This window comes from Poecile atricapillus, chromosome 1, assembly GCF_030490865.1.
Source record: "Poecile atricapillus isolate bPoeAtr1 chromosome 1, bPoeAtr1.hap1, whole genome shotgun sequence".
NCBI lineage: Eukaryota > Metazoa > Chordata > Aves > Passeriformes > Paridae > Poecile > Poecile atricapillus.
The window spans coordinates 27,967,726-27,992,012 of record NC_081249.1 but is presented as its reverse complement, the minus strand read 5'-3'; the positions used below and the strand labels follow the sequence as shown (position 1 = coordinate 27,992,012).

The 24,287-nt window shown below is 39.1% G+C and overlaps 1 protein-coding gene across 1 annotated transcript in view; it reads left to right on the top strand.

Moving 5' to 3' along the window:
* The first annotated feature begins 557 nt into the window (after window positions 1–557).
* LOC131584930 (pinopsin-like) overlaps window positions 558–24,287 on the top strand; it is a 73,289-nt gene continuing 49,559 nt past the window's right edge. Inside the window, exon 1 of the mRNA XM_058850530.1 lies at window positions 558–963. Within this exon, the coding sequence (XP_058706513.1) occupies window positions 627–963 (337 nt within the window). The 5' untranslated portion in view covers window positions 558–626. The remainder of the gene's footprint in view (window positions 964–24,287) is intronic.

Below are 24,287 nucleotides of genomic sequence, written 5' to 3'. Positions count from 1 at the left end.
AGCTAGGGAAAAATTGCTTGAAACATACATGGAAATGTAAACAAACTGATATTTCTGTTAAAAATTAGAGTGAAAACTGAAAAGAATGAGAGATATTTGTTACAGTTCAAAACAGGAGGAACTGTTAGTAAATTAGGTGCCTATTTTTTGGTCTTTGTGTTGTTTGCTTTTAACTGTTTTTTCTTTATTTTCAGAGAGACACCCATTGTCAGAGGAAAGGAGGGTAGCTGCTGTTGATGGGGCTGTCCATTTGCTCTGAAGGAGGAGACCCTGCTGATGCACCTTTTTAAGATACCTTCCATTCTGAGCATCAAAAAAGATCATCTAATATTATCCTAAGTTTAAACAAGAAAGATGGATTTGAGGTGATTGTTCACTTGGTTCTGGTGCCCTGGAGTTGCTGCAGAGCAGACCCCTGGAAAGACACAGCGCAGGAAAATAGTCCTGTACTGCAATACAGTGTTTCACACCTGCACAACCATCTAGGAGATACCTCATGTGAGCAAAGATCATGGGACTCTTGATATGATTTAATCTGTGATGGAGTGACTTTGGGAAACGGCTGGAGTACTTCAGCGAAGGGCACCCAGCATCTCTGCCCTCACTGATCCGTGACAAAATCCGAAATGAACCACACTTGGACGTATAACCTGAGCTTTGGTGCACCTGCAGATCCTGTTCAGCCAAGGGCTGGACTCTCACGAAGTGGGCACACAGTAGTGGCTATTTTTCTTGGATTAATCTTGTTTTTTGGTTTCTTGAATAACTTGATTGTCCTCATCCTCTTCTGCAAGTTTAAAACCCTTCGTAACCCAGTCAACATGCTTCTCCTGAACATCAGCATCAGTGACATGTTAGTGTGCGTCTCGGGCACTACCCTCAGTTTTGCATCCAACATCCGTGGCAAATGGATTGGAGGGGACCATGCTTGTAGGTGGTATGGCTTTGTCAATTCCTGCTTTGGTAAGAGTTCAACAATGATTCTTTACTATTCTTTTTAACACTGGTGCATGAAGCAATGTGATTAGGGAGCTCAGTGTGCCTCTGTGGTGAACAGAAGCATACTTTTATTGCCTTCTTATGGTCAAACACAAGTGACCTGCATAGTTTAAAACATTTTAAAAAAAGACCTTATGAAGGAGTAGTGTAGATCTATAAATAAGAGTAGAATAAATATTTCCTATCTCATTCTTCAAATTACTTATTTCTTAAGAGCTAAAAATGGAATCTAAGAAAAAGGCAAGCCACTGGAGGCAGTTGGATTAAGTATATGAAAATATATAATACCTCTTTTTCAAGAAAATCTGTGCCGTTGCTGGTCCCTCAGTGCAGCTTCTGTCATGAACAAAGCCTCCTGAAAGTACTCTATTTACCATTTTTAATTATCTCTCAATCTGTAATATGAATTCCTCATGTCCCAGTGAGTTCTCATCATTAGATGATTTCTGTTCTGCAAAGCAAAATCTTTATTTTAGAATTGCATGCTTGCAGCTTCAGTAGAAAATTAAGCTGCAGGAATAGATTTGTCAGAAGTGATGGGAAAAGGATTTGGTTCTTCTCCTGTCCAGACAAAAATTTTTTTTGCAGCCATCTTTTGCGCTGCCAGATATAGGTGTTATAACTGGATATTTTTAATTATTAAAAGAAGATAAAGGACAATGAACAGTCAGAGGGCAGCCTTCATCCCTCCAAGGATGAGGCCTGTGGCTTGAAAATGCCTGTTGCATCACCAAGCAGTGACCCTTTCTTCATTTATTCCTACATTCATAAAAAGATCCACTAAAGCACAAACTGGCCTGTGGGTGCATGTCTAGATGTGATCCGTATCTAACCCAGACCAGGGAACTTGGCACAGCTCCCTCTTGCTCTGCATCCTTGCTTTGGTGCCTCCAGGCCATGAGAACAGGACAAACGAATTCCTGGCTCTTCTCCCACCCTGGGTTGCAGCACTTCTTGTGTAGGCCCTTTGACCCAAGAAGTGCTCCCACAGCTCTTGATGTAAAATCAGGTGGTAGATTCAAACACATGTTCTCTACCTGAATTGCAAACTCTTTGCTGCTTCCAATGGTGTGGTCTCTGGTACCTGTCCCTTCCTCAAATGTGTCCTCCACTCATGACCATTAACTCAACCTGGCAGCTTCCTCTGGGAAACTGCTGCTTTGCCCAAAGTGAAGTCTCTGGAGTTAGTCATGCTGTGTGGTATAACAGCACTTACTTTGCCATCCAAAAATAGGCTTTATGGCCAACTTGGCTTATTCTTGTAGGTTGTTTTCAGTTTGGTCTGTGCTGAGCAAAATGACACATCTTCTTCCAGGTTTCATTTCCATTTTTGTGTGTTTTATGAATGCCAATATTTTTGTAATTAGTTTTCTCAGGCAGAAAGAAGAGCTGTTGTTTTTTTTTTCTCCATACGCTGAACTTTCTTTTTATAATTTACCAGTGGGAGCGGACAATAACATTTGAAGAGAGGGGGGAAAAAGAGGTGGGTGTTCAAGGGCTTGGGAAAAAAAAAAGTATATTAAAGGTGCCCTTTTGAGCCTGCTGGCTTCTGTCTGGATACATTGACTGTGGAATCAAACCTGCAAATGGGTAAGTTTCTCTGAAGGGTGTTCTGTTTGTGGAATAATTCTTCAAAGTCAGATCTTGAAGATGAATCAGATGCATGGCAGGATTTCTCTGCTATTATGATACCTGTTTTCATGTGATAGTTTCTGCTATAATTCTTAAAATTGATTAGATCATCAAGGAGCACACGAGCAAATAAAACAGCAAAACCCAGAATGCCAAAGGTGACCTCAACTCCTCTGAGTGATGTTGGTGCTGTCAGTGGGGTGTCCTGGGAAGATGAGGCAGCCTAAATGCAGGTAGTTATTGAACTGTGCATAGGTCATGTGAAGGTCGTCCAGCAGTCACATTTTTTCTTTCATTAGTGTATGTAAGGGGCATAATGAAGAAGTTTGCCTGCAGATTTATAATTAAATAACACTGATTGGGATACAGCATGAGTAAAAGCAAATAGCAATAGCAGGTTGCCTAACATTTATGTATCTTTACAAACAAATCTTATCTGCTGATAAATATCATTATTCATCCTTTAGCTATTCCTTTAAAAATCTCATACATTTGTTAGCTAAAAAGTTAGCTTTCCTTGCTCGGTACCTCATGTCTGATTTGGGCCTATCAAAGATAAAAGAAAGGGTCCTAATGCTCAAGATCCAGAAGAGAGATGTGTAACAGGTAAGGTAATTAAGATGAACTGAAGTTTGACATCAAGGTTGGTAAGAATTAATGCTTCAATATTCTTATCTGTTTGGGTTTTTTTTTGTCACAGGATAGATGATCCTTCTAGGATAAACAACAGTATAGGAACATACTGTTAATCATGTTAAGTCTTAATGATTTTAAGTGTTTAGAGATATGGTTTTGGGGCAATTGTGGTGCTGAGTTGTTGGTTTGACTAGATGATCTTAAAGATCTCTTAACCTATCTCATCAAACCTTGATGATTCTGTGATGCTCTAAGTTCACTGGCCCCACTAGAATTGCACTTTCTTGTAGTAAATGAAGGTACATATCTTTTTTTCTTTCCTAACTGCAATATTTCTCTAAGTCATGGAGAAACTTAAAGTGGGAAACTAATCTTCATGACTTGGTGATTATTTCAAGATGCGTAAGACACACCTAAGCCAAATTCAAGCTGTTAAAATATTTATAAATACAGTTCATTCTTACAAGTCATCTGAAAGGATTGTATTTTAAAGGACATTTTTCCCCCTCCCACTTGTTTTATGATAAGCCTCCTTTGTGTTTTAAACCAAATGGAGAGTGAAGGTGTTATCTTCCAGGCCTGTGGCTTAGATGAAACCTGAGGGAGTGAAAATAGGAAGCTGAGATTTATTTCAAATGTAAATGCAAGGTGAGCGATCACTTGTTTTTCTTTTCTTTTTCTTTCTTTTTTTTTTCTTTCTTCTTTTTTAATTTTCCCCTCTCAACTGTCTTACCTTTTTTAAAATCACATGCCTGGGAGATGATCTGGAAAGCAGGTATGATTCCCCTCCCAGCAGCATCGACAGTGCAATATACACTGATGTCACTTAGTGGGAAATCAAGTCAGCTATTTACCAGGCAATCCATTACCTATCCCAGGCACTGTAAAACCATGACCCAAGAAGGAGCATCAGGGGGTTGCCATGGGCACAATGGATAAAAATTATGGACAAAGGGTAGTTTTTTGGTATAATTACTTGCTGCTATCCCTGTATCTGTTTTGTGATTTCAAACCATACATGGAAAACACAAGGTTTGGAAGCTAATGGGAAGTGCAGATGCTGATCAATAACCATGTAATGAGGATTTTAAGAAGATTAAATATTGTGAGATCTGCTGTGGAAGTATGAGCTGTTTGGTCTTGATCTGAGGAAGCACCAGGAATGAAGCTAGAGGAGAAACAGCATGGTCTATTCCCACAGGAAAGGATTTTACCCTGGTGCTCCTCCTTGATTTCAGCTCTGTTAAGTAGGTCATTGCAGTGGAAATTGCCCATGTCACTGAGCTGGGGAAATGGATGGATTTTTAAAATTTGCTGCCATTACCCACCGCTTTGTCATGGTTTGACAGGCTCATGGTTATACATTTAAGCAAACATGGAAAATGACACAGGGACAGGATCTATTTTCACAGCTGAACTCTCAGTAAACTTTGCAGGCAAAGTGAAAATATATATATATATATATGATAAGTAGATAATAGGTAATAGATAACTAAATTATAAGCATTAGATTTTTATTTTAGGAAAAATATATGATTTTTAAGGCACTTCCATAGAGACCACATATACAGGAAGTGATATGCCATCCTAAGATTAAGTTTGTCTTAGAGTTTTGACCATCTCACATGTAATCTCTCCACAGTGCCTTATTAAACTTTTCAAATCTTTGAAAAGACGAGGTGAAAACTTTCAGAAAAAAAATAATTTTTTCCCAAGATACTTGCACTAATGTAAACTTCCCAAACATGCAGGACAGGCAGAATTTGAGCTCAGATGACTTCTGGAGTTCATTCTTAGAATCACTACTCTATGCCATGTTATATAATGATTAAATATTAAATAGATCGATACATAAGAGAAAGACAAAGTTGTCTCTGGTTCCAGAAATCCAACACTGAATTCTGATGCTGGAAAAATTCCAAGGCACATTGCTAGCAGGGAAAATTTTGTGCCTGTTGAGCTCTTAACTCTTGTTTTCACGTGTCTGCTGGTTGTTTTCTCTTTCTTAACCTTCATGGTGGTTAAAATACCTGGCAGCTTGCCTGAGAAGTTGTTTCCAATATTTCATTGTAAAAAATGAATTCTGATGAGGGTTGTGTAAAAGAACATCAGTATTTAGAGGAGCCAGGAATGCCTGTGTCATACAACAGCTGTGTGACTCGATGTCCGTGTCTTTCCACACAGCATCCAGTCAGTCCTGGGTGCAGCAGAGGGCCACAGTCCTATCTGAACTGAAGTGAGGCATATAGATGTGTCCTAATGTCCACTGCTAGCTCAAGGTCATACATAAATGAGGACTTTAATCTTTTTAGAAACCCTGTACTCAAGTTTATGGGTAGATAATCCTTTCAATCATATTAAGGCATATTATTCCCTTGTAAACTGACAGAGAATGCAATGAATGAAGAATGGAGCTGCTCATGAATTTGATTTAAAGTTCAGCTGCCTCGTGAGCTTAAACAAATTATTTTCTTTTTAGAATTTTATCTTGATTTTATATGCTGTATCTTAGACTCACTGCATTAAACTAAGGTACTTATATTTAGTATAGACTTCCAACATACTGGAAACTGTTTATGGGATACAGTTGAGATCTAAATGACTCTTCTGTGAAAGCATACCCTTTTCTTCACAAAAAAAGAGATAATCTCACTTGGCTTGATCCTGCAAGAATTCATCTGATGTTTTCTGAGTTCTGATGCAGCAAGTACTCATCTCCCAGTGCAAAACCACTCTTAGCAGCCCCTCACCTGCCCACTGATCATTGATTGCTCCTTCTCCTGTGGGCTTGGGATGGGATTAAAGGTGATATTTCTATAAATAAAGCTGGTAGCAAACACAACTAATCAGTTATGCTTAAGAAAACATAGTTCTGCAACAGACACCGAAAACATTCTTAGTTTGAATGACTTCATTTTAATAGACTCTGTTATGCCTGAAGTCATTGTGACCCATGTAAGCTTTCCTCAGTAGTTGAGCAGTATCAGAAATAATCTGCTGGTTCAAACAGAGGGTGGAAAAAACAGTGCCTGATACATGGGAATAAGTCAAACGTGTTTACAGTCCTATCTAGAAAAAAAAAAAAAAAAAAGAAAAAAAAGGAGAAATGCTGTTATGGCCTAGAGGGCTGTAGCTACTTTAATACAGTGTAACAATTGACAATTTGTCCTGAATTTTTCTGTCATTTTCAGCACCTGATATGCGTTAGATTTTATAGTAAACAAAAATACAAAAGTAGTTATTAAGAAGATATGTAATCCAAATTCTTCTTTTGGCATCTCTTCTTTAGAGAAACTGAAGTCAGCCTGCTATACTTTTTATTTAAATAACTAGTCAATAAGGTAGTTGTATATTGTTAAATACACTTCTCAGGGCCATACTTAAATGGAAAAAAAGAAATGCTCAACCCCTTAGAGACAGATGGGAATTGTCTGACTAAAGCTGGACATTTTCCAATCCCCAGGGCTTCTTTTATAATCAATAGAAAACCAAATCTGTACTGCCAGCATGCAAACTGTTTGACACATCTGAGATGTTCTCTTCAGGATGGTATGAGATGTCTCCTACATACACCCCTTTATCTCCATGGACTATGAAAGGAACCCAAGCTCAGGGGTAGATACCTGCTCTGTACCTTTCTGAAGTCCTGAGATGACTTCACAAATTGGTGTTTATTACTTCTTTTGTCTTTCTCTAATTTTCTTACTTTTGCTTATAATTCCCTCCCCGCTTCAGTATTCCAGGATGTTTCCAGGATTTTCTATTTCCTATAGGCATTAAACACTGTACAAAATTGAAATCACTTAGAACAATTGTTCTGCAACTTTTTTTCTTTTCTTTTCTTTTTTTTTTCAAAATTGTTTTTTCAAAATTGTAAGAGTGAGAATTTTTAAGATGTCTGTTGTGTTTCCATGAAGAGGCGTCCTAGTCCTCGTACTAGTTTTACAGTCCTAAATTCATCATGTAGGGAAAATGCTGTCAGTTTTTTCTACAGGTAATTTGTAGAGCATGAGTACTGTACTCTTGAATTCAATTTACATGTTTAAAACAGAGAGACAACTTGGAAAAAACTTTTGGAAAATGTGATAAAGAAGGAATCATGCCATGAAAAAGAAGTGGAAATGGAAGACCTAATGTCCTACTTTGAATAACATTCAACATAAATAACATAATAACATAACAACATAACATGACATAACAACAGTGGGGTTGAAGTCAAACTTTAACACCTTCCTAAGATAAGAGAAGGTTTTGCCTTGGTTACAGCAGAGTATCATCCAAGATGTGTGCTGGGCTGGAGATGAAACACTGTGCAGCCCCTTGCTCCAGCCCTCCTCTCTTCTGCCAGTGTTTGGTCCTTTCCAGTTGGGCAGTCATGCCTCCAGCACAGTTGCAATACTTTTGGTTCTGTGCTATGGCCACACATTGCAGAACGCTGGAGACTTTATGCATAGAAATACACAAACAACATCCGTTCACATGGACACCTCAAATAGGAATTTAAAGGGAAAGACCGTGTGGGATTTCTTGCAGAATTATCCTGATGGTGAATTGAGTCTAAAAGGGCACGTCTATAAACCCTGCTGGAGATGATGAAACAGCATTTCTGTCAGAGTTCAAGTTTAATTGTTGACATTTCCAGGCCCTTTTCCCTAGTGCTGGGTCATGGCATTAACCCAGATGATGCTATGCCTGATGTTGGCTTTCTTTTAATTTAGAAAAGGCAGAAACCAGGTTTGTTGGTAGTCAGGTCACATACATATGAAAAAATACGTCATTAAAATGGAGCTGGCTTTTTAGTCCCTCAGTGGGTATAATGAAATAAAATAGAGCCCAGTAAATAAGCAATATCAAAAACACCCAAAACATTTTAGAGAGCAATGGACTTTGCTTTTGAAGGGCTATTAAATAATACTGTTTTTAACTATGTGTTTAATAATCTCTAGGAACTGTTAAGACCATCCACATGCTGACATATCTGAACAGAATTCAGTTTTTTTGGGAAAACTTTTAAGCTTCCTTTTTAGCCCCTGAAGTATGCCAGTGAGAGGATATTATCTTTGGCTGTTCACATCCCACTTATATGCCAGTGATAGTTTCTTAACTCGTGACATTCATTTTCTATATCTTTTTCTTTTAGGAAACATTTAGGCAGTCTTCCAGTCCAGTAAGCAAATGAATCTTACAGACTTTTCAGTGATAAAAAGGATACAGAACCATTGGCATATTTCCAAATAATGACACAATAATAGGTGATAACTATATAAAGTTCTTTTTTCCCCTCAGCTGTGGCAAATACTTCATATTTGAAAGTAATAATTAGGGTTTGAATTCTTTTACCTTTTACTTGGGGCTTTTTTATGTTAGTGTTTCTAATTAAAAAAGTATATTAAGTGAGAAAATAATTTTGTTAAATTAATGTGCTGCTGACACTGAAGAGGAAAAGTTTCTTTGAAAGCTGAAACTATGCTGTTTACATTTGTGATTTTCTACATATCAACACTAGCTGAGAAACTGCTTCTGAAACTGAAGGTTCAGTAATGTCAATAAACTAGTCTCTACTGATTCACAGACCACATAATTGCTTCTGTGGATTTCGCAGCTAACATGATTCACTTCTTAAATAATCCAAATGCCTCCCAATACTAGGAGATTTGTGGATTTGATTTTGTTGTGGGTTGTTTGGGTTTTTTTAAAACTAACTCAAAATTACCTCTGTCTCCTATAGACTTTCCCGTAATTGATACAGGCAGGAGGAACATTTGGAATCTGCAGACAGCAAGTGCAGGGGAGCACCAGGCTGAGCAGGCATTTCATCCCATGACATCCCCCCATCCTGTTTCTGTGAGATGTCTCCTGTGCTTTCCCTCCTGAGCAGTGTGGGACCTGGTTGCCCCTCTCTCCCCACCATGCTGTGCTGGCCCAGTGAGGATCAGAGGATGTGATCACCCCATGCGAGGGTAAAACCTCAGGTTCCTGGAGCTGCTTGACTCCCCAGGCATCTCTTTGTGGTCTGGATGGTAATGCCTCTAATCGAGGTCACTTGGGTACCATCTTTTCTACCATTGTGCCAGACTTTACCTGCTTCAGCTGAAGGTTTCTCGTGCCAGCTCTCAGGGTCAGGCTCAATTGCTCTGGCCTATTTCAGCCAACAAGTGTACCCATCATGTTGTAAAATTACTATAACAATTGTAAAATTGTTACTTCTCCTATTTGTAGTTTCTTAAGCCTATTTTGCAGAAGATGCCAATATGATGGAAATAGAGTCTCATCCTATGGCCAGATAGAAACTTCTGCTGTTCCTTAAGCAAGCACAGCAGCCGGAAAGCAGAAGGCAGTGACTCACTGGACTAAGCTGGCAATCTTTACATCTATTTCCCAGTCTTTTGTTAGAGGCAGACATTCACTACCTGCTAATTTTCTAGTGTTGTTTTTCAATTATATCTTCTATTGTTTCTTACCCCACTCCTATTTTTTATTGTTTCTATTGGTTTCACTAACACAATTAAGAGCCAAAATGGTAGATAACTATGGCAAGAAGGAATCAAAGCCAACAGGCTTCAGATGAATCAAAAGAAGGAAACTCCTTTATGTTGAATTATTTTTGTAGGGATTTATAACAGTAGAAATTTTTTCAGGACCAAGTGACTATCAGAAAACAAGGTATCAAAAAGAAGACTTAATTGTAAAACATTTTCATAAGGAATAGATAATTTTTACAATTCAACAGCAATGTAAAACTTTGTTTAGATTAGGACTTTGATAAATTTTAAAATTCAAAACTATTAGTTAATTCACATAGATGGCATTTTATTGCTTAATATCTAAGTGTTGTCTGAGTCTAGTAAAGACCTCTGAGTACTGGAATAGCATGTTAACATCTGGCAAGAGTTGCTTTCAGCTACGAAATGGTACAAATTTTACAAACCCATAGATAATCCCGTTTAACTTGACCTTAACGAGAATTTTAGGACACATAATGGTTAGACATAATCCTTATGTGCAAGTGCACACAGAAGCATTACTGTTTGCCAGTTTTACAGTTTGGGGGTTATTTGTGTTCTGCATTCAGGCTGTTTGTGGAGTTACCAGGGGACCCTTTTAGACTGACTGTTTAATCACCCTAATGAAATTAGGCAATCTGTTTGGGCACTGTGCAGCAGGCAGCCCAAGGCAGGGCAGGGCACTGCTGTCCCCTTCACTGCTGGCAGCAGAGCCAGCGTGGGAGGCTGATGGCCATCCCTGTGGCTGCTCTGTCTGCCTCAGTGTGAGTTCAGCAGGAGTTAATTAGAAACAGCTCTAGGGTAGGAGTTAATCTGGTAGTGATGGCAAGTTACAAATTCTGCCTTTCAGTGAAAGAGTGGATTTTATACATTTGTGTGTGTATTATCTATATGTTCTGTTCACTGGCTATAGTGCACCAAGTAACTCTGTGCAGTTCTTTGTAACAAATCATGACAGTTTGCCCTAATTTATCTAAACTTGGAAATTTTGTTCTGTTTTCAAACTGCTCGATTTTCAGAGAAAAAATGTGTAGCAGTGAAAGAGGACCAAGGTCCAGCAGTGGCTGCATGAGTTTGTTGAGGATTGATTTACTATGTGTACTTCTTAAAATTGAAAATGTATTTCTATTTAATATCTTTGAGAGAGGCAAAGACCATATCACAGGAGTAGGATGAAAGGCTGCCAGATAAATATGCCAGTCAGGATTTAGATAGACTTTTACTAATGGGTAGAAAGAAGGTTATGAGGCAAGACAAAGCCTTATCTTAATATACTTCAAGATAAGTGGACATGTCATCATCTGGTTTGTTTCATGGAACAGTTTTTCTCTATTGGTCAGTGCACCAAGGGATATTTAACAAGGAATTTGAGAATGAATTGGAGTTTTACAAGTTAATATCTTTCCTAGGGTTGTGGGCAGTCAGAGCTTTGGAAAAGAAATACTGATATCAGATACAAGCAGGTATTAGCCTCTTACTGTGCTGTAATTGTTTTTTCTTATTGTCTTTTCTTATTATTTCAATAACTAAGTTATGCCTTGCCAAGTGTTGTTTGTATAGATACCAAGTATATGCCATTCAAAGTATTTTGCCGAGCTATTCATCTAGAATACTAAACTTAAAGCTGGGATAATTTTCAGCATCCAGTGATATTTTTCCAATACGCAGTACCACAGCCTGTGATTTATGATGTAGGGACACCTATCTTCCCTGAAGCGGTACTTTTGAATCTAATAGGTCTGCCTGCATTTATCTCCCATTCCACCTGCTCTCAGGAAACCTGCAAAATTTTGGTATGCACAATATAATATATCAAGGAATTCCACTTAGTAACTTTGTACTATGCAAGGAGAAGTATCTTCTCGAGTTTGTTTATTCTGAGTCTGCAACCCAATGATTTAATAGGAAAACCTACTTCTTGTGGGAAACAATAAATAATATTTCCCCTGTCCACCTTTTCTCCTTCTTTTCTGTTTTCCTTTTCTAATCAGTCCTGATGTTTGCTTTTCTAAATGCTGCTGTGCATTGCCGCCTTGATGGAAGTGCTTTGTGTAAAGCTCTCTATCATAACTCTCTTTGCAGAGCAATAGGTCAGAAACAATTGCTGTGTATTTAAAGCCAGGTATGTTTTTCTGCACATAAAGCAGTTTACATCAGTACTGCATCTCATCTGCTCAATGGCTCAGATTCATGTGGGTGTGCTGCAGGACTTCACGGTTAGTTTTTGTTGATTTTGAGTCATTCTGTGTAGTCTGGTCAGAAAACTTGTCACTTTTTCCCATCTTTTCCAGATCATTTATTAATGTGATGAATAGCCCAGGGCCTAGCACAGACCCATGGGGAACTTTGCTGTCCACAGTTTCCACTAAGAAAACTAACTTTTTTCTCCTGTTTTTTATTTTCTACTTCTAATTAATTATTTATTCACATGACTATTTTTGTTATTGCAGCTTACTATCCTTAAAAGCCTTTGGGCTGCTAATCAAAGTTGTTTGAAAATCCAAGTAGGTTTTATCCAACTAGGCATTGCCCCTGTCTGCACGGTGCTGTCAAGGACCTCTGATGAATTAAGTAAGGTATGGCTTCCGTCCATGATAGGCAGGCTTGCTCCAGTATGTCATACATCCACTACTATACTTCCTAGTGCAGTTTCCACTCATCTATCCAGTGTTGCAGATTAGACTTACTGGTTGGGTGAAAATGTAGTGCAAAAGATTTCTGTCTGCATTGGTTATATTTAATTTTTTAATGGATGTAGCAAAAGATCACCTCTTCGAGGTCCTTTGGACAGCTTAAGGAATATTCTGGTTAAGGAACTTAAACAGAATAATTAACTTTATTTAATTAACTATTTATTTATTTATTTAATTATGTTAATTTAATTTTATAAATTTATTTAATTTAAATTAACAGAATTATTAAATAATTAACAGAATACTGCTTTTCCTCCCTGCACATCCTTCAGCCATCACAGAGATCTTGGACAGAGACAGGAACAGCCTTCTCTGGTGTTTCATCCCACCTCCACACCATGTGAGATTGTGGGGTTGTAAAACTGCACAGGAAAGTCCTGGCTCAAAGGCAGTGTAAAGCCTGGTCATCATATTTTGAGACTGCATTCACAGTGTCAGCTATGACTATTTATTGACCAGTTAAAATCTAATATTAGAATTATTAATTATTATTAATAATTATATTATATTCTATATATTATAGTTTTATTTTTTATATTATATATTATATTATTTGTATTTATATATGTATAGATATTATATATAATAACATTTATGTATTATATATAATAATATAGCATTATAATTAATATTAGAATTATTAATATTATTAAATATTAGAATAAAAACCAGTTTGACCACTAGATACTATGAAAATTACTCAGAAGAGTTAGTATTTGTAGTGTATTTCACACCTAACTGCCAAAGAAACCCCCCAGATTATGGAAAATCTCTAGAAATACACTCATTATTAAAAATAAGCAGTTGGATTCAGTGGAAAGGAGGAGCTCATTGAAAGGACGTTGTCTGTGTGCTCTGGTGGACGCTTGGCTCATTGGCTAGCAGATGCTAACACTGTCATTTCACCTCTTATCTTATTTGGTGCCATGTCCCACATAGAGAAACCCCTTGCGACTGCACCTTGTGTGTTACAGCTGTGAACATGAACTGTGAGCATGAAGGAAGGGCCCGGGGATGCCCCCACGTTCCAAAGGGAGCTGTCCTGGCAGGAGATGGGGGCCTGCAGGATGGCGTGGGGATGGGGATGCAGCAGTGAACCTGACTGCCCTGAGAGCATCCTCCTGCAGCGCCAGCACTGCACATCCATTTCTGCTTTCCTCACGCACACGAGCCCCAAAGATTTCTCCCGAGATGTTGCTGTACAGGAGCTCCACCTAGTGCTAACATTTCTTACATAAGATGTATTTCATACATAAGATGTATTCTGATTCCCTAAGGCGGCAGAATAAATACACTGATGTGGAGGCAGCCGAGTCAGGAAGCTGGATTTCAGCCTGCTTTCCAGAATGCAAAGGGGTCCTGCATAACATATGGGAAGTGAGACAGAAAGGAACGTTCAGGGATGGTTTTGTACTGTGCTATTTTTTGCATTGAGATGCAAAAGGGAATTCTTTCCACTGTTTATGCCGCTGGGAGTTTGTTGTTTGGATGGATAGGCATATTAATAACATTACAGAAAAAATATGGTAGTACTCAGTGATGCACATTAAGTCACCAGATACAGCTAGGAATTAATACCACCTTTAAAGCGCAAAATAAACACCTTTAAAAACTCAGCAAAGGATGGGGGGAAAAAAGAGGAAAACCCAAGAAATTTCTTTCCAATTAAAAGCAATACATGATGTTTGTATTGAAGATACCACCAAACACAGAGGAAAGGGTATGTTGTATAAAGGATGAAACACCAAAATGACCATTGATAAAAGAGCAAGAAAGATTTATTGAACAGGACAAATAATGCTTGTTTCCATATTTCTCTCAGTAGAGTTGTATCCAACAATGATTTCTCAGTGATTTCTTTCAAGTGCAAAGTTAAACTGACTCCCATTAGAGTTAAGCAGGAGGATAATTCTTTAGAGAAGGGAATGATTGCCTGTTCTAATGGATTCATGATTCCAAGTCATCTTTAGCAAAATAGAGCAAATTCTAGAGGTGTAGTGAAGAAGGAGCAGGCATTAGATAAATGGAAATTGGTGGATTTATTTCTGTGCAAAGTGAATGGTTGATATCTGAGGTAGCCTGTATTTGGAAAATAGTTGTAACTGCTAATGTTCAGAATATGATTGTGGGAAATATTTTCTCAATTTCAAGTAAGTAGAAATGCTTTTAATGCATTAAAAATCAAAAGGAAGTTGTGCTCTGATCCCTAATATGTGGGAACAACTAGAATAAGAGTTACCAAATTAAAGAATATTTGTTGGTTTTTTTTTGACCATTTATTCTGTGTTTATAATATAAATATTTAATAGGCATATCCAAATAAAGCCAATAGTGTTTTGGAAGCACACCCTATTTTCAGCTGCTTCTGTCTGTTTTTGAGGCATCCATTCACTCCTCTGCAGTTCATATCCTGTATATTAGCCCTGAACTTACCAGTTGTTATATTCACATTGTGGTTTTGCTGTATCACAAAATGTTCTGCTGTGATTTCTTTATTTGCTGAACTTCAGGAAAGTCAGGCTAGTAATGGCTGGCTTTCCACCAAGACCGGACCTCATTTTGGGTCCATTCATCTTAACTCTGAAATACCTTCTAGGTTCAGCAGGTTTTCTTTTTAACTCTGGAAAGGCTTGGGGTCTTCTGCCAAAATCTGCTGGCAGTTGGATGTGGGCTTATAAAATATGTATCTCTTTTTTGTTTGGGACAGAAAGGAAAAAGTGGACAAAATTCTGGAGGTGTATTGAAGAAGGAGCAGTAGCTCCACTCTACAGACCTGTTTGCATCCCTTCTGAATATTCATTTGTATTTCTCATCTAAAAAAATAAAATAAACTAACAAACAAAAAACCACCAAAAAACCAAACACCAAATTCCCTGCAACAAAAACTGAAACCTTTGATATTAATATCTTGTGAAATTCCACAATCTCTGACATGTTTCTCAGATTTGCTCATTTTATAGTACCTTCTCACTAGCGCTACTGGCGATGAAAGTTGCTATCTAACTTAACTCTGTTCTATCAATTTAACTGAGATTGTTAATTCCAGGCTGCCTATCCCAGATTTTACAGACCAATCAACATTCTCAGTGCCACTTTTTGGCAATTCCAGTGTCATGGAAAAAAGAGATGTAACCTGCAGAACGTCACTGGAGACTGGATATGATGTAGATTTTTCCCTAGCAATGAAATGTCTGAGACTCAGAGCTAGAAGGCAAAATGGAATTTTAATTTTTACTTAAGCAATTAACAAGTTCTGTTATTTTTTCTTCTGTGATGCTGTGACTTAGGAGTTTTTCATATTTTACTACAGTGCATGTGTGTCCTGGTTTAGGGCAAATTTGGGAGGAAACCTCTGAAGGGGTCACTCTAGAAAGCAAATTCAAGCAGTCTCTCGCCCCACAAGTTTGGGAGATACAAATCTCCTTTGAGAAATGTGGAAAAAACTGTTTATTTAACAAACAAAGTATTCACAAGTATGTGAAAATGAGTAATATTGGACAATGGAACCTCTTGTTGTTCTGAAGAGATGGCAAATTCAGAGAGAGTCCATTTGTAGCTCAGAGTCCTTTTCCTGGCTGTTTCCTCGGCTGTCTCAGTCCCTCTGGGGCTTGGGTCTGGTGTCCCAGCTGCAGCACAGCTTGGGGGGCCCCCAGATGATAGCCCTGGTGTTCCCGGACCAAACAGTGGCTGAACAGTTCCAAAAAAAACCTTCTGGCTTCAGTTAATAAGAGAGAACCCAGCGAAAAGACAAGGGAAAGCTCCCCATCTGTCTGCAGAGCGGAGAGCTCCGAGAGCACTGCTTATCTCTAGGTTTTGAATACAGCCATGAAAAAAATTCCACTGCTTTTCCTTCTCCCCCACTTTGCTTTCAGATCTAGTTTTAAAGGTGCAGAACTTATTACTGGGTTAAACAGATGGGCATACAATTCAGCATCATAAGGTCACCCCAGGACAATAGGCTGTGAGAAAAACAGATCAACAAATCAGCTTTTGAAAGTTGCTGCTTTTATCATTATATTATTCTTACCTCCTCACCTGCAAAGAAATCTCTGATGGCAGAAACTACTTGTTGTGGTTTTAAACCAGTAACTAAAAAAGTTACTTATTTCTTGCTGTGAGATATGGATTAGAACAAGAGCAAAACAGGCTTAAAACTTCAAAGGAATAAAGAAAGTTTATTAACAAACTACAAGAATAAGAACACCAGAATAAACTTCCAGAAAACTCTTTTATCTCTCACTACTTGACCATTTCTTTGTACACATGATAACATAGAGACAAAAAAAACTTTAGAACTTTGGTGGTCAAAAACAGTCCCAATTCTTGCTAGAGTCTTTTCATCAGTCTTTGTAGAGAAACAGAAGTCTCCTTCTGCCAATCTATGGAGTTTCTCACAAGAAAACTATTTTTGTTATAGTTTTCTATTTCTCTGATGCCAGCTGCCCGGAAATCTGTCATCAGTTCTTCTCCTCCCATTTCACATCAGTCCGAGGTGTGTATGGGCCATGAGTCTAGGGATGTCATTTTAAGGATGAGTTATTCAAAGGCAGAAGTCCTCTTCATCTGTCTCTGTGAGCCTTCCTGGAAAACAGTTTTCTCTTTGCCCCCCAAGGCTTCAAAATCTTCACTCTACCCATTTCCAGCAACTCACAGTATCACAATTACTCTCTTTTTCTCAAAAGTCCACACCTTGAACACTCTGTTCCTCCCCAATACTCTAGTCATGAATTAAAGGAGTCTTTTTAAACTACTATTGTCCATCGCCATAGCTTTAACGGAAAGCTATTTCAGCTGTAAAGCACCTTCTTATTCTCTCTTTCTCATTTAAACTTAACTCTTTTCCTCGCTGTTTTTGGTAGTTTTATGTCTTTTTCATGTTGATTGTCTCTCTCGTTCTCTGTCTTTTTGAGAAAAAAGAGTAATCTGTACATTTTATCCAGGTAGTAAAAGAATTAAAAGCTTTAGAAAGCTGCAAAAGTTCATGGTGTCAGGTTTCAGTCCAGCAGCAGAAACTGAAAACCAAACCAAGCTGCCAGGCTCTGCTTTCTTTTCCTTCCCCCCCGCTTCCCTCTCGTCCTCTGTGGCCTTCTTCGGCCGAGAGAGAGAGGGAAGGGGGGGAATGGAGGAGGCTACCACAGAGCCCGGTTACCTTCTCAAAAGCCGGAAACAAAAGAGGACAAGAGACCTCTGGCTGTACTTCTTAAGGGGGTGTTTTCAAGTTGACTTAACCTTTAATGGTCGAGAAGGCTGTCAATTCTTAGAAATGACTGATAATTGGTCAGGAGGAAAAACTCCCATCAGCCACCAGCAGCTTCATCTTCCTTCTCTCAAAGCTATCTTAAAGGTAAAGCTACCCCATGACACTACTGAAGTGAGCACTACTGTATTTTTGTGGAAGAAATGTATTGATTTTAATGGAAACAGAACCTGATGATTTTGCTTATCAGCTTTAACATTAACTAGTATATAAAAAGTGGAAATCAAGGTGGTGATAGCATGTATTGCTCTTACAAAGCCTCTGATGCTGTGGAAGTTGTTAGGTAAGATACTGTGGCCCAGATAAACAAAATTGCTCCTGAAAAATAAGCAAATATTATAAAAAGACTGTTTATTTTTTTTGCCTCTTGCAGCTTCTAAACCTCTATTGCAAATACTAGACCTACAGATTGTATTTCACGCATCATGGAAGATGATAATGTTTTCAGAAAGACTTCTAAGGAGATACAGAAGTACAAATATGTTGGAAATATCACAACTTTTAAGTTGCTTAAATTATTTATGTTTCATTTTCATGTGTGGGGTGTTTTATTTTTGTAGAGAACTATCAGAAATGCTCTAGTTTATATTCAGGAAAGTTATTTCCCTTGAAAGCAGTACTGAGTCACTGATCAAACTAGTTTTGTATAATTCAATAACATATTCATATAATACCGTTCAGTAGCACAACTTGTAATTAAACTCAATACTTGAAATTTGAGGTATCAAGAGGCTTCATTTGAAAAGAGCTGTTTCTTACTGCTGTTCTTCTGTGTTTAAGTTCTTGGGCAAGCCCAATGTCATCCAGAAGAAACAGCAGAATACCTCAGCACAGGATTCTCCAATACTTCCAGCTTGGGGTGTATCTCCATCTTACCTCCTCCATCTTACTGTGCCACAGAGCTTTTTAGCATATTCTTCAGCTAATGGAACAGCAGATTTAGAAGGTGAAAACTGAGGGACTAGAAAGAAGAGAATGTTACGTTGCATAACATTTCTGAGAGACCTGCCTCTTGCTCCTGTTAGGCATTTACCAGCACAGCAGTCGTAAGTGGAGACCAGAGCATGCCTCTTCCATCCCTGCTAATGTCTTTCCAGCACGGTGCTCTTCCTTGCTCACTGCCTCTCTGAGTTCACTGTTCACCACTGCACAGGGACCTGACTTCAAAAGGAAAGGTGCAAATTTTGGTGGGTCCCAGCCTGCCAGGTGCTGGTTCTCATTCTCCTTGCACTTCCAGCTGCATGATGTCTTTCCCAGGTGTCCTGGCTGTGGAGAGAGGGTGAAGCTCAGCACTGTTTGGATGTGGCCAGGTTCTTATTCCATAACACACACATCATCACGGCAGGTGTGGTTTCTGGGGGAAGAAAAGCTGAGTGTGCCCCTGGAAGTGTGTCATTTTGTGTCACTCTTGACTGGGGGTCTTTGCTGGGATCAGCCCTGTGGACTCTGTCCTCTGTCACCACTGCCTGTCCCTTTCCCAGTTCCTCCAAGACATGGCTTGGCGATGTGGTTCTGAAAAAGTGGCAGCCTTGGCTCCAAGACATTGGGCTGAAAAGCAGCTCTGGTGCAGGAAACATCTGCAGGGAGCAGAGGGGTGGAGGGGAGCCTTGTCCCAGCCAAGCTGAGCTGAAAGGAGCAGAGTGGAGCAGGGTGGAACAAGAATTCAAAGTGGCCAAGCCACATGGAATTGAACCAGTGGAGCATGGTGATCTGGGAAAAAACAGGTGTTACAACATAGACTATCCAGCTTTTGGGGGATTTGTTGCTTGGGAACAGGAGTGCTGACTGCAGGAAGTGCCCACCATCTTTTCTTCATCTGGAGAAACCATATGGTGCTGGGCATGGGAATGGCCACCACCCTGACTTTGTCCTGGCAGCCACGCAGAACTAAGCTGAGGTGGTGAACAACTCCTTGTGTGTAAAGCACCTTCTCTATTTGTATATTTTTGTTATTAATATTGCGGCTATTACTGTGCTTTTCTTTCCATTGCTGTTTGCTTTCGATAAATCATTATCTCAGTCTGTAGTCCCTGCCTTTGTCCCTCTTTTGCCAGAAGGGTGGGAGGGAGTGGCTTATTTAGAGATTCATTTCTGGCTGGTGTTAAATCACCACACCAGGATGTTATGTGAAAGCTGCCCCCCAGGAGTGGGTATTACATGCACACTCCATATGAATGAAGTCTTGTGAATGCATGAAGCATCATTGCTTTTATTCAGCAACACCTTTAAGCAGCAATGGTGGGAGTTCCTGTTGGATAATCTCTGCCACTGGCAGACCCCTCTAGAGTAATTAGATGATCCCATAAATTCCATGTGGGAACCTAGTATCACTTACTCTCCCCTTGATTTCCCCTCTGCATTTTGTTCATGGCTGGCAGGTGGTCTGATGCACACCCAGGAGTGCTCAGCTTGCACCATCCTGCCATGGGGCTCAGCAGCAGAACATCCAGGCACACCCTGCTTCCATGCCTTGCACCAGTCTCTTTGCCCTGTCTCTGTCTCAGCAGCTGGGTTTGGGCTGGATGTGGGCTGCAGTGGTACTGGGATGTGTATGGACTTGCTGTGGGGTCACTGAGGCTGGTACAGATGATGCAGGGAGGCAATGATGGTGTAAAAGCCTGAAGACAGCGCAGTAGAAGAGTGAGAACAGCTTTTGCATGTAACAGAGAATTCTGTTTCCAGCAGTAAAAGGTATTGACTCAGCCAAGCCTGAAGGATTGTGTGCTGATAACAACAGAATGTGATAACTCATGGGTGGAGGATCCTGCACCTACTGAGAGGAGCATGACCTCAAGGAAAAGCCAACAGGGAGCAGCAGTCTCGCCTCAGACATACAAGGTTTGTACGGGCAGGATTTATAAGCAATGAAGGATTTCATGACAGTGTATTCCTAAAGTATATAAAAGCTCTATCCAAAACCCAATTTGTTGCCAGTGAGGGACATGTAAGCAAAGGATTTTATGAACTGATAGCTGGAGTCTCTTGTTCTCTCTGTTGCACAAAATAAATTCTAGACAAGACCTCTTGAGCACAGATCCTGTGGGTGTAAGAATGTTAGTGGATGAAAACTATGAGATAATGCCTGTGAGTGGGTAAAATCAACCTTCATGGAGATTGGGTGTGGGAATTCTATCTTGGGTTTTCTCAAGCCCTTGGAATTAGTTTTTCTCCATTAATTTCTTGTTGAAGAAGATGCTGTTGCATCCCTTCATTCTCAGTCTGCCTAAACTTACCTGTGTTTTCTTTCCATTGCCTCTGGTCCTTGATAACTGGAACTGGATATCCCTTTCAACATGCAATCAGGACTGCTCCAGGACTCTAACCATGATGTAGTGTAATGACCTTCAAGCCATTTGAGAGGGCAGATATGTCTAAGTTAGTAGTTAAAACGTTGATCCAGTGTAGGCTGGGATTCTCAGTTTTCCATAGCCTCCAGACCATGGGTGAGCTGCTTCCTCGTTCCAATTACTACATCAGTGAGCAGCATAAACCATCAAAAACTAATAAGAAAATGTAACACTTTTAGCTAGAACCCATGGGAGTGAAGTGTAATGATTTGCTGTGCTTTTCACACAGCTGCTGCCAGGGAGAAATGTACAGATCCTTAAATAAAAGTAAATAATAGATAATGTCTCAGATGATAGCCCTATAAATAGATGTCTGTCCTGGTTTATGACTTGAAATTTAATTTCTTGCACTTTACTCACTGCACCTAATTGCTATGTAGCAAGGCTTATGCTCCACATCCAGCTAGTCTCAAAGTCACTTATTTCCATGGTTAACTTTTGAATAATTATCTATTCCTGTAATGCAATCTGCAGTGGAATTTTTGACATTTTTCAGTACTGTTCAGTGCAAATCTCATTTTTGTTCCTATATATGCATGAAATATTGGGGGAGCAAATTACATTTCTCACTGTGATTGACTCCTGTGCAGTTATTTGTCTAGGTACCAGCTTGAGGCTCTAAATATTTGTTGGAAGCAAATTCCATTTAGATTTGCAATTTGTGAACCTAATTTTGTTGCAGTTCTAGAAAAAATTACTCATTTGAAATTAATATACAGAGTCTACACATTCATAAATGTTGCTACTTAATAAGAATGAAATGTTGGCACAAAGAATTATAATTATTTCCTTCTTTTTATAGCTTACATTAATTTTTTTTAAATTTGTTTTTTGGTTATTAAGGCCATGGAGATTGTGCTCAAGTCTTTTCTCCAGAGACAGTCCTAAAGTATTTAATTGCTTTTTGTTTTTAAGCTGTGATTCTCACTAGTTCCTCTGACTGCAACAGATAGTGCGTGAAATAGAATACCAGAAAGCTGCAGGATTTCTAACAAAGGTCACAGCAGTTAAATGCACCTGGCATTAAGAGAACTCTGTATGCAAAGCTAGGAGGCAAAATGAAAACTGGCAGGCTTTATTCTACTTTAGCCAAAACAGATTACAAGAAGGGTGGGAGGAAGGGCTGAGGAAACTACAAGCCTGTTAGTCTAAAATCAGTACCTGGAAAAATTATGGAGAGGATTGCACTGGGTGCTATAGAAAAGCATATAAAGGACAAGGAAATAATCAGTTTTTTGCTGGCAGTTCATTCACTGCAAGCTGACAGGTTATGTACTCCTGATCCTCATATTTTATTTCCAGACAGTGTCAAATTAAGTACCGAACACAAAACCTGGTTTTGCCTTTTTTATGAAATGATGTTGTTTCATTCCAGCAAATTAGTATATATTATAATGGTGAAAGGATAGTGGTATCTTTATAGGATTCAGTTATTGAACTAATACAAGTGTGAGAATAAAAAAATCTGTTTAGTTGGGTTTTTTTGTAATCAAAAAGCTGAGGATATTCTGATGAATTAGGGACCTTGGAGCTGCTCTGCCCCAACATTGCAACAAGGTTACTCTTGATGTGGTTTGGTCTTGATCAGTCTTGAATTCTGTGTTAAGGTGAAAAGCCCTTCATCAGCAAGGTTGGATGGAGCTGCAGTGTTGGGGCACTGTGACTTTTTGTACGCTGTCCAATGTCACACGAAGTAGACTGAGAGAGGGTTGCAGTGGCCTCTGTTGTTTCTTTCTCACCTGGGTAATAAGTGTTTTAATTACTCTCAGCCAATTCAACCAAATTAATCTCACTGTTGGAAAAAGCTACTTGTTAAATTTTTATTTTGATTTTGGCTTTGGATTTATATTTTTTTGTCTTTCAAAGTACCAGTTTTGTTCTTTCAAAGTAATTTCAATTTTTCTGAAAAGTTAGCTGGGCTTACTAAGTTTGAACCACATAAAGAATGTTGAATTCTTTTATCTCTTATCTCTTATAGCTCTTATTTATTTTTCTTTTACCTCTTTATCTCTTCAGTGTACTCCTCATTTTCCCATGTCTTGAAAGTATTAGAAGTCAATGCGTAGTGGTATTAATTTTAGTGCTATTAAAAAGTTCAAACCTTGAAGTCTTACTGTGCCAAACCCAAAAATAATGGCATTTTTTCCCTGAACTGTTGTGGTCTGGGATTCCATAAATTACAATTCTTGTCCTCCCAGAAAAGTGTAGTTTGTGTCATGTCAGTGGAACTCAATAATAAGGTGGGGGAAGATGAATTGGCTCCTGCCAAGATGTACAGTTAAGGGTCGTGAATTTTCTTCTGTATTGAGAAGAAAATTATTTTCTATAATTTAAAGGCAACTTTTCTGCTTCTGTCTGATTGCTGATATTTGATTTATTCTTGATTAGTCAATCACCATGATCCTAATTTAATATCTGAACATTAATCCTATGCTGGTGCAAGACAGATTTTCTGTGTCTGAAAACAAGTAACCCTGCATTCATGGTCAGTTGTCTTCAGAGCCATGCCATAAAGCCATCCATCATAAATACCAGCGTGAGAAAAGCTAAGTATCTTCCTTGGGCAGTAGGTGAAGACAAGAGGAAGTGTAAATGTTTGCTATAAATCATGACAATACACAGCAGGAGGAGCTGCTGGGCAGTAGCACAGCCACAGGGATGAGCAGGCAGAGCTGGCAGCCAGGCTGGAGCTGAGAGTCCAGCGGTGAAACAGCAATCCAGGAAGCAGAGCTCTGAGCTAGGGAAACCTGAATATCCTTTCTGGGTATTCTAGGCAGCCCCACACATGTAGGAATGTAGGATATCCTCAACAAAAGTACAGCTCACTTGCCATCTCATGACAGCAGGGAAAATGCGGTCTCCATTGCCATCAGAGGTGCAGCAAGAACAACAAAACTTTGCTGGAGAGCACCCAGCTGGGATAGGGGAGAGACTTCTTGTTCCTCAGTTTTCTGTGAGTGTCTAATCTAAAGTACAGAAATAGATCTGTAACACCTAACAGAGGCCCAAGTTTCAAATATAAAATCTGGATTTTTGCCTTAGATACCTACATTAGCTCAATGTTTTTGATAGAGAGGAGCTCTTTAGTCAAGCAAATATAAACCTGGAAAGTGGCAATGCTAAGAAAGTGAAGAAAATTGTGTGGGCTGGGAGCATGAAGAGAGCAGTAGATTCTTTACTCTTGAGTCCAAGGGCATTCAAGAGTGGTGTTATGTAGGAA